Here is a 17864-nt window from a genome sequence, read left to right on the forward strand (position 1 = left end):
CTCGCCTGATTCTTGTTTCAGGAGGGTTGTGGGGCGGCTACTCCCCCAGCGCCCCTCCGTTCCGGCGGGGCGAGCGCTGGGCGCCTCGCCTTCAGGGGAGAGCCCACCTCTTTCCCCGCCGGCTGGTGGGCATTTAGCCGCGTCAGGAAACAAGAAAGCTCGCCAACGATTCAGCCATTTATTTGTCATGTACAAATTGAATTCCGATGGTACAAAGCTGTCGTAAGCCTCCAGTGCTCGACCTTCTGTCGGCTGTATTGCAGTAAAAAAAAAAAAAAAGCAACGACCGGCTTCATCATCGCCAAGAGGTACTTTGGCAAATATAAATTATGCGCGGAGAAGGCAAACGGATGATCTTGAACAATGGCATGAAAGTGGACAGAAAACAGCAACGAGTTGGCCTCTGTCAGCTTTCATTAAAAATAATAATAAAAATTCATAAAAATACTTTATTTTAAACACACTTAAAACAAGCGGACACGGGACGAGCCTTTCTTCCAAGTCTTCATTTGTCACATACGGCGACTCACATTAGGTACGGAGAGTTCAGCTCATCTGCAATAAAGTGGATTGAACGCATATATTATGTCCTGTATAACCTGTGCAACTATGTCTTGTCCATTTCCATTTGAATATCCGTCAACTGTAACCTTTTTCCTACGACTGACACGAGTGGGTAAAACACACCATTTGAAAGCGGGTCGCAGGAACATTGGCAAGGATGGAAGGAGGAAGACGAGGGCGAAGGCGACGACTCCGTCTGCACACGGCCTCTCAAATGTCCCCTCGTCTTCGCTCGCCGTCTCGGTGAACGCGCGGGGGGGGGGGGGGGGGGGCGGGGGGCGAAACGGCAACAGAGCAACGAGGGGCGACGGGAGTGGAGTCTAAGTTTGCGATGGGGGAAGGTGGACAGCGGCCGCCCAGTTAGGCGCCGAGCTGGAGGGACGACATCCGGGCTCATTTCAGAGGTATTGTTGTAGAAAGTGCAACAGCATGATCTCGTAGTGTTCTCCGGACTCCGGGCAGCGGATGCTGTGTCGCTCGTTGGGGTACACCTGCGAAGCGGACACAAAACAAAACGATTGGCATCGGCTCGCTCGCTCTCGTGCCCGCGTTCTATCCCCATAAAGATACGCCGCCGTATATGCATTTGAAGTTATTCTATTCAAACAAAGCAAACAAAAAAGAAAATGACACCGCGCACCGCCCCGTGATTGCACGGCAACCGCTTCAGGGTGTGGCCGGATCCGGCATGGAACAAAACTTCTTTCCATCCGTGACGCGAGCCGTTTCTTTCTCCTCGGGAGGGTCGCGAGCATGCCGGAAGCGCATCGGGCGTGACGCGGTGCGACTCCGAGTCCAACTCGAGTCGGATGCAAATCACTGGCCGGGACTTCTCGTGATCGAGAGCGAGCGTTTTTTGCTCCTTTCAAGAAAACGGACTCTCGTCCGCTCGCAAATGTGTGAAATGTGTGTGCGTCGGAGAGTCACCTGAAGTTGATAGGGCTTCCCGGCGCGGATGATCTGCGACACCAAGAAATTGGTATGGAAAAAGTGCACATTTTCATCCAGGAAGCCGTGCAGAATCAGCAAGCGGTTGGGCCTGCAACGACAGCAACACTGAAGAGCGGGCATCGGCGCGGCCGTCGGCAAGGCGGCGCGCGCCGAGATCGACGCCGTCAAACAAACGGCAACGTAGACGAGATCGGACTGACTCGCTGGGCAGCTTGTCCACGTGCAGAGCCACCGAGCCTTCCTCGTAACCTCGCCGGTTGTTCTCAGGCACGTCCATGTAGCGTTCCGTGTAGCCCGTGTCGTACGCCATCCACACGGTCACCGGGGCGCCTGCGATGGCCAACTGACGCGGGCGCCATCAAATAAGGCGGGCGGGAAAACCAAGGATTTCAAAGAGAGGGAAATGAACTGATGTTACGGAACAGAATGTGGTTCGGGCTGAACTCCTCAGGATGATCCGGTGCTTCAACTGCCCCGTCAAACACCGACACCGTGTGGGCAGGGATTGAAACTACGACGCCTCCCCCTCTACATGGAGCTCGTCTTACTTTCTTTTTCTTTTTCCAGTGTGGCTCAAATACGACTCGACGAGACGGCGGTAAGCTTGAGGGTTTTCTTTTTTGGTCTGTCGCAACTAAAAGTGGCAGACGGCTTCAAGGCAAAATGTTTCAGCCTCCTCACCTTAAATACGTTTGGCCGCTGGATGAGGCCCATGAGAGAGAGGAAGCCGCCGTAGGACCACCCGTGGATGGCCACGCGGCTCAGGTCCACAAAGTTGAACTTGTCGGCCACGTACTGAAGGCCCTCCACCTGGTCTTCGATCTCCACTTGACCCTGAGGAAAGCCATTCGGCGCGCGCTTTCAACCGACATTCATGGCAACTAACGTTACAATCTGAAGGACGTCGACAGTGCTAAAGAGTTATTCCAAAAAAAATAATAATAAGCGACATGAAGATCCCGCTTACCATTTTGTTTTTAAGCGCGCCTTCGAATTCGAGGCCCCTCTGGCAAGAGCCCCTGCCGTCAATGACCACGACAGCGTAGCCCAACGAGGCCAGCGTGTTCAGCCGGAGGTACTTCATGCCCTTGAAGGAGTTGTTGACCAACTGCACCTGGCAAAACAAAGCATCGTAAGAGCGCCGGGCCCAAAGGACGCGCCGGGGCCCGAGCCGCAACGCTTCTCCGCACCAACCTGCGGGCCTCCGTACACAAAGAGGACGGTGGGATGCTTCCTGCCGGGCCGCAGGTTGCGAGGCTTGTAAACCATCCCGTAAAGCCGGAAGCCGGACTTGCCGGGAAAGTGGAAAATCTCGGGCGGGTCGTAATCTCCCGGGCAACCTGCCAGACACGCCGGTGCAATCGTCAACCGTCAGCGGGGCTGCCGTTTCCGCCGGGGTCTTCGGGATCGGTCGCGCCGGACGTGAAATTCACCTTTTGGATCGTATCCGTGGCTTCTCGGATTGTGACGTGCTAGTCGTCGTATTAAGGGGTGAAAATAGGATGAGGAGCCCTTCCGAAAATAAAAAATCTAGCAAAAATGCTCCACCCGACCGAGCCGGCCAGGCTCCCGTCGCGAGGCCGCGGCCGTTTATGGCCCAAACGCCATCACGGTCTCTCGCGCCGGGGGAAGACGCCGTGCAAAAGCGACCGCAGAAAAATGCACCGAAAGCATCGCAACAAACCGATCTCGTTCCTCGCTCGCGCACGCATTCATCACAAAGGAAGCGGGGAAGTTCACGCTTGGCGGAATGTACCTGGCGACTCCATCATGCTGGCCCAGACTTCGGGCACGACGTGCAACGGATCGCCTTCCGAGCTGCTCAGTTTGTAGACGTGAACGCAGGGAGGTGTACTCACGTTACTGTAGTGGCTGACGAAAAAGTCAAAGTTCTGCCGAGCGCCGGCGGGAGACAGAGCGAGAGAGAGCGGAGGAGGTCACGCGCGGCCCAAAATCGGAGCCGCGAACCACGAGGACCGCTCTTACTTGACTAACGGAGCAGCTGTGAGAAAAGCCCAGCTTGGTGAGTCGAGCCGCATCTCCCGGCGAGTCGTAGCTGACGACGTAGAGGTGATGCTCGAGGGGAGTGTCTTTGGTGCCTTGGAAATACACCAACTTGCTCAGCTCATTCACCCAGATCTAATCCAGGGCAAAAGAGGCTCGCACTCACAACCGGAAAGGCCACCGCGCGCTCATCGCCCATTCTTCTTTTCGGGGAAAGTCGGGGCGAGAGGCCATCGATTGTCTTTACCTTGGAGCCATGTCTGCCGAGCACTTCCCATTCCCCGCTCGTCAAAGCAACTTCCTCCTTGATTGCACATTTAAATTGTCCTGGTGGAGAGAGGAAAAAAATCACCACGCTGCGGGGCATTACAAAATAGAATTTGAAAAAAAAAAAATCACATCACATCAAATAAAAGTGCCCGGCGGGGGCGGGGGGTCAACGACACCTTACCTTCCGTGTGCTGGTAATCGTCCGTCCACTTGCAGCAGCCGGGTTGTAACAGGGAGGTGATTTTATACAGATGACTGAAACCCGTTTTCGACTCGTTGATCCAAATGAAACTAAACTCTTCATCTGACGTTTGAGTCAATTGATAAAATATGTCGTGGACCTGGAAAAGAAGCACAAACGCTCGATAGAAATGTGACGAGCGGCTGCCATCTTTGGAGGGTTTTCCAAAACTAAATCAAATACAACGTGGAACGAGCACTTCAAATGCCCCCCCCCCGCCCCCAAAAACAAACCAAATCCTCAGTAAAAAATACATTTACAACCAACCCGCCCCCCCCCCAATTGATTAGGACCCTTCCCCTTTTCATGAACCTTCTTCCATTTGCGCTATTTATGTCACGCTCCGAAGCCGTAGAAAACCGTCACGAGTAATTTGGAGGCGTGGAGCGCGAGAGTCCCTTTTGTCACCGGGACTCGGCGGGTAAGAAGTGGTCCCCCGTGCAGCAGACCCAAGGGAAGGCTCAAGGCCATATGCTGAAAAAGAATTCAGTTCTACTCTTGAGCAGATTATCTGCAGGTGACAGCACACCAAACTGTTGCCCGCCCCCACCCCTAAAAAAACAATCTCCCTTTCTGCAGAAGCCATCATTCGATTTTCCAAATTCGTAACGGTTGAAGCGGCCAGTCCAACCAGACTCGGCTATTGGGCAAACTTGTCATGTTGCCGCCATTCGGTCGAAAACGATTCATCGAATAATTCACAGGCATTAGCGGGGGGGGGGGACAGAAAGTCAAGAAGACGACCCCAACGATCACACTTTTGTTGTTTCGCGATGCAAAATCAATCTGTCCAATGACTCGGGACAAACGCTGAGAATATTCTATGAGCGCAATCATCTCTTTGCGGATGTGACTTTTGTTCGGGGTTCAAGAAAGACAAAAAGAAAAGGACGCACGCGCAGAAGGTCAACGCGGCGCACGGAGGTCCAAAGACGGGAAGGACGTACGTTAATCCAGACGTGGGTGGTCTCTTCGTAGATGACGTACGGCCGCGCGTTGACGGGGACGCCCTCCAGGCTGGCCCGCCTCTGAACCGGGTCGTCTGTGACCGGGATGAAGAGAGACGGAGGCAGCAGGACCAGCTGCAGTTTCCTCTGACTGCGGTCCAGTAAAACCGCCCAGCCGCTAGGAGGAAGGCGCAGACGCAATTGGCAAAGGCTTTCTTTGAATTCAATCCGGTCATTGCGCTGCGTCACTCTTGAGTCCGAATGTCGCGGAGAGCGACAAGCTCGGATTTCGAATCGGCGCCGTATCGCCACGCCGGCTCATTCCTATCGGTAGTTGGCTTCAAAAGGTGAAACTCACAGTTGCCCGACGCTTTTTTGACAATGCTCAATTCTATGAAGCGCATTTGATTATTGGAGGCTTTGGTCAGGCGGAAGCTATCATCGTCCGAGTGCTCCAGACTCAATTCATTCGAGATTTCAATCCACGTGTCGCGACTTTGTACGAGTTTCACTTTTTTACCCAAACCATCTGTTTTCCACGACACCATAATTGACCGAGATGCCCCCGGATAGAAATAGAGCACTTTATACCAAATAGCACCTTTGGGGAGGAAGAAAAAAAAAAAAATTCTCCGCAAGTGCCAACATCACGACCGTCATTAAAATCCAGCGGTAGCTAAAAAGTCACCGGAACGTTGGGCGATTGGGACACACCAAATAAAGGAATTTGCAATTGAGCAAGCATTCCATTCAAATGTCCAAATGCACATCAAAGTTGAATCCAAATGGTCTCCGTGTTGGAAATGAAGAGTTCTTCGAGGTGACATCTCACAAGCGAACGGAACTCGGGCGGCCATTGTTTGACGCGCGGCCGGAGGGAGCCCCCGTTCCGCAGCCGATCGCCAGAGCGGCGGACTCGACACCTACTATTTGCCGTCCGTCGTCCATCCGACCCTCGCGATGTATTCCGTCCCCGGAAATAAGGAGGCGAAGGGGACCGCCAGCTCTTGATCTCGCACGCTCACGATCTGCAGACACGCACGGGCGGCCACCGTGAGGAGCGCGCGGCCACGACGGCATCCCAGAGAAAAGAATGACGAGCGGTCAAAGTGCGACTCACTCTTCCTCGCCGGTCGGTCTTGATCCGGGCTAGTTTGAGCGTGGCCTGTGGATTTTTGCTCCCTAAACATCCCAAAGTCCGAGGTTCGGTCAAGCGGCGCGGAACGCGGCTCGGCGGCGCGGACGGCGGCACCGACCTGTGCGGGGGTATCTGTACGCGTCCGCCTTGCGCTCTTCCAGTGCTGGAGATGGCACGTGAATAATTTCCACTTCCGCCTCATCCACCTCCTCGTACAGCAGAGACATCGTTTTCCCCCCGCTCGAGTCTCGGTAGGGGGAAAAAAAAAAACACAAACGCACTTTGGACACGTGTAGGCGCAGCAGCAAATCATTTGCGAGGAAGAGATTTCGAAAGATGGTCCGAAATACTCCGAGCTTCGGCGGAACGACGGAGCGCCCGCGTAAAAATCGGAGCCGGTATGCGCTGACCTTCCTCTGCCGAGGGGTTCCACCAGTAGCCGGTAAAACGGTCAAACTCTTCTTGGATGACGAATGTTGCTACGCCCGCTGACTTGGGGTCTTCTTTGACGTTATCCACACCTGGAAAAGAGTCGGAAAAGAAGGAAATGACATCCTCGGGACACGGAAAGAAGATCGGACGTAAGCGCGGGGTGATCAAAAGAGAATCCACAAACTCGACTCCAAGTGCATTTTTCGAGGGCTCTGGAAAAAGTGCTGTATGGAAACAAATTCATATGACAACAAATGAGAAAACCATCGATGAACAACAAAGACAAGAGAAAGCACGACAAGAGCCAAACTCAATATCAAGTCTCACGCCGAGTCAAAAGACTAACAAGGAGTTTGAAGGCGAGGTCATTCCAAAGAGAGGGAGCCGCAACGGAAAAGGCTCCGCCTGCCCGGTGCCCGCAGACCACGGGCAATGCGGCCAGAGTAGGAGCGACGCGCTCCCTCTTACGCGTACCGGCCAAGAGGCGAGCGGCGGCGTTCCGGACCGGCTGCAGACGCTCGGTGGAGGATCGCCGACTGCAAAGTCAAGCGCGTCACCGTCGTGCGGCCGAGAGGCGACCGAGGCCAAGTCGCTATGATGTACCCGTAAGTGTATTCCATTTGAATAAGGAGGGGGTTCATATCATATGGTTGCACAAGTGTGCACACCCCCGCGTACCAGCCAAGCGGCACATTCAAACTCTCGTCGCGTTACATGGGAATCGGCACACACCCGCCACCGCCCGAAATTAATTTCTCTTGTTCTTCCTGACATTTGAGTTTGCTTTCCAGCCGAAGCCTCAACATTTGAGACAAATACTAGCGTCGTCTATTTCAAACGTCCGCCGGGTCGAAGGCCCGACATCGGCGGGGTGTTGCCTTTTGCCCCCAAAAAGTGCCCTTTGAAATGATGGCCCACAAACTCAACCTTGGTTTGTGGATGACAACAAATTCTCCCAAACACGTGTTCCGCTAGCCCTCATCATAAGAAAGAAAGAAATCCATCCATCCATAAACGCCGAAGCGTCCAAATCCGCAGGCTCACAAATGAAGCCGTAGCGTCGACAAACGTGAACTCGATCGGTCATCCTCACACCTTTGTGACAGTAGGTGAGTCTCCTCTCCTCTCCGGTCTTGACATTAGCGACCCACAGGTCGTTATTGTTCACGAAGGCGATGAAGTCGGGGTTTCCCGGGCAGATCTTTGGATCCATGCGGGTGCCCGAGCACCGGGTCTTGATCTCCACGGGCTTGACGGGAGCGGACTGCTAAAAGCAGAAGGCGGGGAGAGAAGCGGGAGATTTGAATGAGATCGAGGAAAGGGAGGGGGGGGAAAAGCCCCAAACAAACAAAGATACGCATACTTTAGCGTGAGCGCAAAATGAACATGAACGCCGTGACGTTCATTTGCAACGCAGAGACTAGATTTCCCGACAACGAAGTGGACAATCGCGGCCACGCCTCTCAAATCCTTCCACCCGCATCCGAATATCATCCGGGAGGACTCGGCGGAAGAGCCCGCGCCGCGGCGGCCTACTCACAACGAAGCCGTTGTTGCCTCCGTCACGACAGTAAAATAGGCTGTTGCTAGCCTGGAAGAGGAACAGGCCCGTCCGCGCGTGGTAGTCGTAAGAGGTGATTCCGAAGGCTCCCAGCCGCTTGCGCTCCCTCAGCAGTTCTTCCTCTCGCGAGTAGGCCCCCTGGTGCGGCGTCGCCTTCGAGTGACAGCGGAGATGCTCCATTAACACGGACAATTCCTTTATTTCGTGTGCGGAGAAGTCCGTTCGAGCGGTGCAGGACATGTATGACTGGAAGACGGCGGTGAGGTGTGCCGTAGGTGTGACGGAGGAACTCGAGGTGGAGGTGGCACTTCACCGGGTGCCAAACGGTGAAAACTGTTGTGGAGAAATGCGTTTATCGATTGACAAAGTAATCGGGACCCCCGCACATTCAACCCCATGTGGAATGAGAGTCAGCACACACCTGCCCCCGCCCAAATGAAGTTCAGCTGTTCTAGGCCTTTCCTGACAAAAACGGACGGATGGACCTACCCAGTCAAACTAAAACGTACGACGGGGAAACGACATAGACGGACGGGGCTAATGACTGGCATTGGTGAGGCAGATTTGAATACAAACCCGCACATGTAGGCGGAGATGAGATCAAAAATAATAATAATAACAATAATTCACAGCCGTATATTCTTTATCCGCTATAAAGAGCAAAGAAATTTAACGGTGGCTTACTGAACACCAGAAGGAGCAGCACAACAGCCACTGAATTGAAGCAAAAAAATGTTGCGGCCAGTCTGTGATGTCATGACTGTGTATTTTGAATTCAAGTTACAAAGTAGACTGCAAATTTCCCCAGTGCGGGACAAATCAAGGTTATCTTATCTTATAAATATTCGTATTTATTGAAGAAACACACACGCACGATTGCATGTTGTTGTTTGTGTCATCAGCAGATCAGGATTGCAACGAAGGCGACGCAAACCGAGAAGAGTGTCGTGGCGATTCACCTGGAAATGATCAAGCATTTGTTTCCACGACAAGACTAAGAGAGCCTCTTTGCGGATCTTCTTTGGGATTTCCGAGTAGAGCAAAGAGTTCTCTCTGCTTCCGTAAGGCATTCCTGACAAACGGAGAGAAAAAGACAGCAGAGACACCTTCAACTCAAACCGCAGACCAGGAGAAATTTCACGCCGAGACCGTCGTCAAGTCACGAGAGCTTATTTGTGCTGCGCGGGGGGGGGGGGGGGGGCTTGAGAAGGTCAAGAGGGGAAAACGAACCGAGAGCAAGCGCGAGTCACAAACCTACCGAGGTAGTATAAGCGGTGGGAATGGGGAGCATTTTCATCCTTCTTCTGCACAAACTGGAAGTCGTGGGGCGCCTTGTTGGCGATCATGCCCGAATACTTCCTGCTACAATGGATGATGTCGCGGAGGCCTTCCCACGAGTGCTTCTCCACAAAGAACTGAGAAGGCACGTCCTCCATCTCCACCACCTCCGTGCTGTCCGAGAGGCCGTCCACAGCCGTCATCCCCACTGTAACGCAGCTGAACGTCCGCCAGCGTCACGACGTGACATGCGGGGGATCATTTGGAACTTACTTCCTCTCTTTGTAATCACAGTGGAAGCACCAGCTCCTTTTTTTTTTTTTTTTTTAGGGGGTGGGGGGTCTGGGGTGAAACTCGTCACCGCCGCAATTTTGTGCTTTGCGCCTGCTTGGCAAAAGCCAACGGTCTACGGGATGCCCGGCATGTCGAGACCACGCCTTACGTCACGACAAGTTCCGATGATTCCAACGCGTCGGGGGCTGGACAAGTTCACCGGATTGTCGACGCATCCGTTTGACGGTTGCGCATCGATGCCTAACGTTGAGCTCGACCAATCGACGAGGGTTTTTTGGCACTTTGTCTTCCCGTCGGCCAATTTACGTTTGGACTCGCCTGTCCGCTGCTATCGCCAGACCGTGACGCTCTCAAACCGGCGGATAGCGCAAAAGCGGTCGGGCGAGGCCGCGCCGTGCTCCAAAAATATCAATAGCGTCCTCAACGGAGACGCGTCCGCGCAACTTTAAATTTGTTGTCGTCGACTATGAAATATCCCACCTTGGTCGCCCCCTTATTTCATGCGTCTTCTTGACGCAAAGTGGCACGAGAAACAAAGAGACTTCTGAAGGCTATTTCCTCCGTATGTGAGAATACTGAGGCCAGGTATCGCTAGTCGGCCGGCAGCGGCCTCCTTTCGAAATAGTGAGCGTTCATAAAAAGGTTGCCGGCAGCACCAATCCTAGTCACCGATATGAGTTACTGGCGCCGCCTAGTGGCCGGTCTACAACTGGCAAGTAAAGGGCACGGATGGATTCAGGATTCATACTTTTCCTATTTTGAAGTGGTGCTTAATTTTTTTTTTTTTAATTTATCAGTGGCGGCTAAAATGAAATACATTGTGATGAATATTTCAGCTGCTTCGTTTCCAACTTCAGATTGTCATGCTGCACGCTTAACGGTGGGACCTGTATTATTTTGCACATCAATTGATTTTGAAGTGAGATTAAAAACTCGGGGAGCTGTCAATTTTAATGTGCACTCATTACCAATGAATCCCGATTCAGAGTGAGTTATGTGTGTTGTATGTTTTGAATCTAAGCGCTGCATTTTGTCAGAAATCAATGACATTGTTTCTTTTAAATCATCTTGTCAATGATTTAAGAGAAATTGTATGGATCAAAAGTACCGGTGGTATCGGTCACTCGATATCAGTATCGGTGAGTGTCAGCAGCGGAGTACGACTGCTGGTATCGGTTTGCAAAAAAGTAGTATCGAACATCTCCGACGTTCACAGTAAACTCAGTTGAATTGCAAACGATGTCATTTTTGGAGTGTTTGCCTTTGGAGGTTCCACTGCAACTACACCTGTTACACGAAGCCAAGTGTGTTCATCGATCTTCAGAAGCACAGATGAAAGGAAAAACGATACCTTTTCCAGAGACCCTCTTCAGTTTGGCAAAGCTTGGCCTTCTTGACTCTATGCATTCACCGGTCAACGCACCTCTGGAAACCTGCAACATGTAATCGGCATTTACAGCGGTGAAATTCCTCAAATGGTGTGCACAATAAGCAAATTGAGTCAAGCTTTAAAAATAGCACGTCCCCGTTTGTTTCTTGACGCGTGAATCCACGGAACGCGTTCTGAACAAAAATGAGTGGAACCAAGTCAATCCTTCACCAAGCGGCGTGGAAGCTGCAAGTCTTGCGGCAAAGACTAATGTTTAAATGGGGTTAACTTTTGGGTCTCCACGCAATTCTCCACATTCCTTCCTTTATAATCGGAGTTGGGTCAGGGATTAGTGCGGGGAAAACTGACAAAGGAAAAATGTACTCTCGGCTCTGGAGAAGAAGTGTATTTAGGATTGGGCCCTCAAAGGGTGACGCACAAAAGAATGACTCAATCAATTGTGCAAACTATTTTATTCTTCCACTACATTCGATTCTACGATTTGATAACATCGCTTTCAAATGGACTATCACATGCCCAATGTTCAAAGAGATAAAGCTTGAGAACGTGACAGGAAGCGTTAATTACTGCGCACTCTCGGCACTAGTTTACGCGGCAAACAAATGCAGTGCAGCTCAGCCTCTGTCTATCAAACGTCACGGCTAAGAATATGCTGTCGCGGGCACTTCGACCTCATTTGAAGCGTTTCAAAATCAAATGTACCGGGCATGCGTTTTTAAGAGGTTGCATTTACATCAAACGTTGTCTTTATCATTCTTAACTCCTATAAACGTGGGGTGGAAAATGCGGGCCCCGTGGCGACAACGGTTGAGAACCCTGGCTCGGAACCCCACCTAAGAAATAAATCAAACCCAGACCTCGTTTTTCATGAACAAGCGGCTATGCTACTGTATGTTAATCATTATGAAGAACATTAAGAATTACTGTGCTAGGAGGTTAGGAGAGTCCCTCCAAGTAGCTTTGTAAAGTGCACAACAGTCTTATCAGCTTACAACTTTTGATCACATCACTCTGTAAGCAATGTGACATACAGTGTTCGGAATGACAGAAAACGGGAACAACAAACGACAGTCCTCGTAATTGTGAATGTCCGGATTTTGATTCTTGACATCACACCAAATATGTATGTCATCACCGTGTCAACTTTGTGGGTGGTGATGAACTAAATTGCAACAATAACGCTGGTCATGGGAAGAAGCTGTCGATAAAATATATTTGTTCCGTTTTGTTTTTTACTGACACATCGGGGGAGGGGTGGGGGGGGGGGACCGGTCCATTCGGATCCGGTGTTGAACATTTGCCGCACGCAACGATAAGATTCCTTTGGCAGCGGGTGGCAAAACCCGAACTTGCTTTTCAGACAGAGGAGAGAGTGGATCAATCCTTGTTTCTTTAGGTGTTGACATCATAGTTGTCGACTGTCATTTGCGCTCCGAAGCTATCTTGCTAACGATTGCTACCGTTAATTTAGCTCCAAGCTAGGTGGCCGATAGCTACCGCTAGCGGTTTCGGCTTTATAAATAAAATTACATTTTTAAAAAACGTGCACTACCCGTATGCAACGAACCCAAATAAACGGAACCACTTACCAAACTACGCGCTGTTTGTTATATCGAGCAGGAGGCTTTCCTAGCTTGTCAATATTTTGCGACAGCTGAGGGTTGTGGCCATTTCCCGGAGCGGCCACATAAAATGTTGCTCGCTTCCAGAGCGGAAAGCGGGCGGAACCTTTGCTCGCAATTGTGCTGCACATACCCGGGACACTTTCGGGAACGCACTGTGTCAATGGCCACTTCGTTATTGGCCTTACTAAACCACGCGTGACTGAAACTTTGCTGTGGCGCAACAACCTTGACAACGTCTGTTTACAATCTTTCGGAGTTGAACGATATTGAGTGACAAATAAAAGTTTGAAATTAGAAGAAAAAGAGGGGGGCGGAAACTATTTGTCGCACAATGGAGAAATTAGCAATTTACAGCAGCATAAATTATGAAAAGGAGAAAGAAAAAAAAACGCAAAAAGTATTTGCACGCACCCAAAAACATCTAAGGATTATCTGCACAAATTGCAACTGTGTTGTTCCTCTTATAAATGATGAGCCATCATTTTATGAACAAATGAGCCTGAGCTCGACTTCATTATCCAGCACGGACGGTGATCTCCCGTGAACTCCCTCGTTACCGGAAGCCTTGTCATATGCTATCAACTATAAACCTACAGCGCCCTCTGTTGGCTATATGTTTCACAAACACATATCAAGACAGCAACTTAGTCGGATGAAGTAAATATTCAAATACGTTTATCACGCTACGTATATTAGTGATACTTGACAATAACGTAGAGCTCCGGTTTGTGCACGTTGAACTCAACTCGACTGCATTTATCGAGCACTGTCAAACAGCCATCGCAGCATACCAAGTGCTGTACACTGAACATTCGGCAAGCCTCCTCGCTGACCATCTTTCAAAGCCGCCTCAAAACTCATTTGTATTCTTTGGCATTTGACTCAGCATGACCCAAATTATGATCTTAGTTCTACCGTTTGGTGCTCTCTACCGTCTTTGTTACCGATTTGTTGCTTTGCTTTACTGTTGGTATAGGTTAGTTGCTCCATGTACAGCACTTTGTGCGCAGCCATGGCCGTTTGAAAGTGCTCGAGAAATACATTCGAGTTGAGTACTTGGAGCGACTATCATATACACAACAATAAAAGCAATAAATTGGTAACAAGGACGATAGAAAGCACCACACAGTCAAACTAAGATCAAGTGTGAGTCAAATGCCAAAGAAGAAAAGTGAGTTTTGAGGCGAACACCTCCAGTACAGTGCAAAATATCTTTCAGAAGGCCAATATTCCTCAAGGCAGCCAATCAATGAACGTTTGGAATATGAATCAAGAAGTCAAGCAGACAGGTTTGGTGGAGTACACATTTTTTTGTTTTTATTTATACAAAGCATCCAGCCATTTTACTTCAGAGGGATGAAACGGGAAGAGTGCGTGGCTCCGATACCAGGACGACCGTGCTTGACCGGCTTGTAGGTGATTGAGAACTCGCCCAAGTAGTGCCCACACATCTCGGGCTGTGGGGACAAAAACACTTCCTTTAGTCATATGACAAATGCATTAAGGTCAAGGACAGGCAGTGAGGAAAGATGCTCGTTTTTCCACATTGGACAATTGTACAAGACAATTTCAACAAAGTGTGCACGTTTTGGCAGGCATCTGCAGACATCCCTGCGGTTCCATTTGGAACTGGCATCTTTGCACGGTTGAAATTGAATTAGGAACGCACAATCATCCCTCCATTAATTGAGGGTCGCGGGTGTGCCGGAGCCTCTCACAGCTGTCTTTGGGCAGTAGGCGGGCTACGACCCGAACCGGTTGGCAGCCCATCGCGTAGACAAACAACCATCCGCGTTCACACTCACACCTCGGAACAATTTAGAGTGTTCCGTGAACTTGCCGTGCGTGTTTGTGGAATGTGGGAGGAAACCACGAGTACCCTGAGAAAAGCCACACAGGGCACAGGGAGAAGGCGCAAACTCCACACTGGAAGGCCGGGGCCACAGAATCGAACCCCGCACCTCTGCACTGTGAGGCGGGCGTGCTCACCGCTCGTTCGCCGTGTCACCGCCACTCAATCAGACATCTGCATTGAAGCACTCACCTTGATCTCAACCTGGTTGAAGGTCTTCCCGTTGTAGACGCCAACCATGGAGCCGACCATCTCGGGCAAGATGACCATGTCCCTCAGGTGGGTCTTCACCACCTCGGGCTTCTCCATGGGCGGAGCTTCCTTCTTGGCCTTGCGCAGACGCTTCAGGAGCGACTGCTGCTTACGGCGCAAGCCACGGTTCAGCCTCCTCCGCTGACGGGCACAGTACAGCTGCATCAACTGCTCGCTGCGCGAGGAAAGAGAGAGGTGGGGGCGAGTGGCGTCAACGGTCTGAGAATCGTTTGGGAGTTTCCATTCGAGTTCATTTTGATCCCAGAGACCCCCCTCCCTACGATTTTCAATTTAATTTTTGAAAATTATCTGTAGAATCTAAAGGGGGAAATCAATCTCGCCTGTCCACAGCCTTTGAAGCTCCTTCTGTAACAGCCAAACTGCACCGCATTGGAAAATCCTCGTAGAGGTGCAAACTCTAGGCACGGCTCGCTGTGAGGTTAAACATCACGATGCAGAGAAGGATCCAAATTGCGATTGGCAGTGGTGGAATTAGGTGACCAGCCATAACCAGTGAGGATGGTTACATTTTCTCTCTACATTTCATGCCGAGCATGTTCAAGTATCAGTTGGGGTTTTTTTAATGCTGATATTTGCCCGAATATAATTCCAAAAAAGCAATTCGTCGGCCAAATAATTTGGAAAACGATCTAATATATCAACATATGAATTACTGGCAGAAGATTTGGCTGTTTTCAACACTTTGTCCGATAGTCTTTGGTTTGACTTTTCAATTATGAGCATAATCAACAAAAATATCATTGTCTTTGTCATAATGTTATGTGATAGCATGCTTGATAAAAAGGTTACAACTATAGTCAAGCAGTTGTTAAAGAGCGATTATCAGCAGATTAATCAATTAGGCTCACGTTATAACAGCCGTCGAGCAAAACCAATGCTAGTCTGGCTAAGTCGTCTGTGGTGTTTTACATTGTGTTTCAGCATCAAGAAAACTGATTTTTCATATGACGCGGTTATGTGGTTGTTTGAGGTTTAGTTTGACCGCACACTTCGACTGGGATGGCGACCAACAGCTTGAAGCAAAGCATTGTCCTCTTTTATTTCTTGAATCATTCAATCTGTCCAATTGTTGCTTGACATGATGTGAGCCACGTTTTCCCCATGGCTATGCAAATAAATGGAGACCAGCGAGCATAGCGTCACCCATCTCGCTTCGAAGTCGAGGTACCATTACTTCCTTTCCGGGGAGGAAATTATACAGCCAAGCGTAGGACCAGAAGGCAAAGGTGCACAAACCACGACATTCAAAAGTTCTTGCGGCGTCCAACTTACTAGGACATGTCCAGAAGCTGGTCCAGATCAACGCCCCTGTAGGTGAATTTCCTGAAGGTACGCTTCTTCTTGATCTCGGCATCCGCCTGGAAGAAGAGAAACGTCGACATTTAAGATTCACTCAAACGAGTTTATAAGTAGGAATTTCATTGACTGATCGGTGCATGACGGAAATGTATAGACAGTCCCCGAACTAAACCCAAAGCAGACATGGGCTCGTTACGAACGACCGTAGCTAAGCTAGCAGTTAGCCTAGCACGGGGAGTCACGTAACCTGACAGCCAGTGAACATATTTCGCCGACATGAACGAAGACCATTTAAGACTGGGGGGTTGTTAATGGCGTCACACAATCGAACGGTACATCCGTTTGTCCCCAACGTTGTTGGGGGGAGTCAGATGCATTTGGATTGTTTCGAAAACAGATTAATGGTGAGTTCGAACCTACCATCTTGCTGAGAGTTCCGCGAGAAAGGGAGGCGCGGGATCTCGTTCGTTGTCATATCGCGCGACTTCAGGTAGACCCGACAGGCTTTTCCCGGTGGCACAATACCCCGAGTAGACACAAGGTGGCAGCAAGTTGACATGGCAACAAATGTACCGGAGTTACAGTCCCGATTAGTTTGTTTCTTGTTAGTCCGTAAATACAATTAACGATTCGGTGGAGGTATCTGGAAATCAATTGTACGGAGAATATATACATATATATATATTCGTTCTTTACATCGGACATCTCAGTCCAGAAATATGCAGTGCTGGGAACAGCAAGGATACTGCGCAGAAGCCTCAAGCTTCCTGGCCTCTGGTAGAGGACCCGAGCTGAATGAGGGACGGACACCACCCGAGGGGTGAGACGAGGATATATATATAGCATTAATTTGTCGTTAATGCTATGGTACGAAATAAACAAATGACATGCGATGTTTATGCTCAAATTAATGCTTAACAAAATATTATGATAGTCACATTGACAGTGTTTATTAGTCTTTTTTTATTATTTAAAAAAAAACCCTTTTCCCCCTATCCACTGTAAGAGGATTGTCAATTTTTTCAATTAAACGGAATCAACACGTCATTTCCCTAAACTCAATCACGCTTCGAGACGCTCTTCAGAAATATTACCCTGGATTGCTCGCTCAAAAATTACTGATACAAAGAGAACCTAACTACAACTCGTGTTTTTACAAATACTGTACATCCAAATATGTGTCCTAAAGTAACAGTGTTTTTCTGGAATGTTCTCACGGATCTTCCTTGCTTGCTATCTTACCATCAGGTTGAATTATAATGAAGAAACAGGGACGTTTAGTGTTAAAATGTCTTAAATGATGCGCCCTTGACGATACACTCTTTCCCTTGGCATTCTCCGTTGAATACGGCAATTCTTTGGGGGGGGGGGGGGGGGCCCCCTCTGTTCGTCTGTTGCACTTTTAAGGTACCACTAGAAGTTGGAAACCGCCGACAGGTGAAAGACGAAGTTGTCACAGCTCTTCCGCCACAAGACGGCAGTGTTAAGGTTTTGGCAGAGAAACATGGGCGGTAAGTCACGGTCAAACATCTCGTGCATCTGATTAATTTAAAAATATATATACTGTACATGTGTTTAAATAGTATGCGTCACTACGAGCGTGAAAAGCGACCGGATTACCAGTGAAAGTAGTTTCTAAACGCACTTTCAAGCTTTTTTTTTCCACGTGGGTTCGCCCCCCAAAATAAAATACGACTTAAAAAAAGACAACGTAGGTCTATATTTGGGGACAATGACGCGTGTAA

General features: G+C 49.7%; 2 protein-coding genes across 5 annotated transcripts; both read right to left on the reverse strand.

Annotated features, from left to right (window-relative positions):
- Positions 1 to 164: 164 nt before the first annotated feature.
- Positions 165 to 12821, reverse strand: dpp9 (dipeptidyl-peptidase 9). Of its 4 annotated transcripts, none has more exons than XM_086128699.1 (21): positions 12660 to 12821; positions 11032 to 11113; positions 9367 to 9605; positions 9068 to 9180; positions 8088 to 8261; positions 7643 to 7811; positions 6526 to 6636; positions 6234 to 6362; positions 6098 to 6159; positions 5905 to 6005; positions 4978 to 5155; positions 3971 to 4130; positions 3767 to 3846; positions 3502 to 3654; positions 3272 to 3407; positions 2710 to 2855; positions 2483 to 2629; positions 2197 to 2349; positions 1716 to 1858; positions 1492 to 1524; positions 165 to 1055 (listed from the first exon to the last, which is right to left on the reverse strand). In XM_086128699.1, exons 2-21 carry the CDS (start codon positions 11085 to 11087, stop codon positions 608 to 610), a joined length of 2931 nt encoding a protein of 976 aa, XP_085984825.1. In that variant the 5' UTR covers positions 11088 to 11113; positions 12660 to 12821; the 3' UTR covers positions 165 to 607. The 4 variants fall into 4 exon arrangements, with proteins under 4 accessions (XP_085984825.1, XP_085984824.1, XP_085984827.1 ...); XM_086128698.1 differs by having other exon boundaries at positions 7643 to 7814; XM_086128701.1 differs by having other exon boundaries at positions 830 to 1055; positions 1492 to 1603.
- A 1164-nt stretch (positions 12822 to 13985) lies between these two features.
- Positions 13986 to 16635, reverse strand: rps15 (ribosomal protein S15). The gene is made up of 4 exons (XM_086130005.1): positions 16540 to 16635; positions 16093 to 16178; positions 14740 to 14974; positions 13986 to 14152 (listed from the first exon to the last, which is right to left on the reverse strand). The coding sequence occupies exons 1-4, from the start codon at positions 16540 to 16542 to the stop codon at positions 14039 to 14041; spliced, it is 438 nt and encodes a 145-aa protein (XP_085986131.1). The 5' UTR covers positions 16543 to 16635; the 3' UTR covers positions 13986 to 14038.
- Between the last annotated feature and the right edge of the window lie 1229 nt (positions 16636 to 17864).

Source organism: Hippocampus guttulatus, chromosome 14 (genome assembly GCF_054856545.1).
Source record: "Hippocampus guttulatus isolate MCC_2025c chromosome 14, RoL_Hgut_1.0, whole genome shotgun sequence".
Lineage (NCBI taxonomy): Eukaryota > Metazoa > Chordata > Actinopteri > Syngnathiformes > Syngnathidae > Hippocampus > Hippocampus guttulatus.

Coding starts and splice junctions, on each gene's coding strand:
- dpp9 (XM_086128698.1), bottom strand. CDS start 11,087: ATGCATAGAGTCAAGAAGGCCAAGCTTTGCCAAACTGAAGAGGGTCTC. Junction 6,160..6,233: donor GTACAGATACCCCCGCACAG/GTCGGTGCCGCC, acceptor TGGGATGTTTAG/GGAGCAAAAATCCACAGGCC. Junction 1,859..2,196: donor AGCGGCCAAACGTATTTAAG/GTGAGGAGGCTG, acceptor CGCCCGCGTCAG/TTGGCCATCGCAGGCGCCCC.
- rps15 (XM_086130005.1), bottom strand. Junction 14,975..16,092: donor CAGCTTCTGGACATGTCCTA/GTAAGTTGGACG, acceptor TTCCTCGCGCAG/CGAGCAGTTGATGCAGCTGT. Junction 14,153..14,739: donor TCAACCAGGTTGAGATCAAG/GTGAGTGCTTCA, acceptor TTGTCCCCACAG/CCCGAGATGTGTGGGCACTA.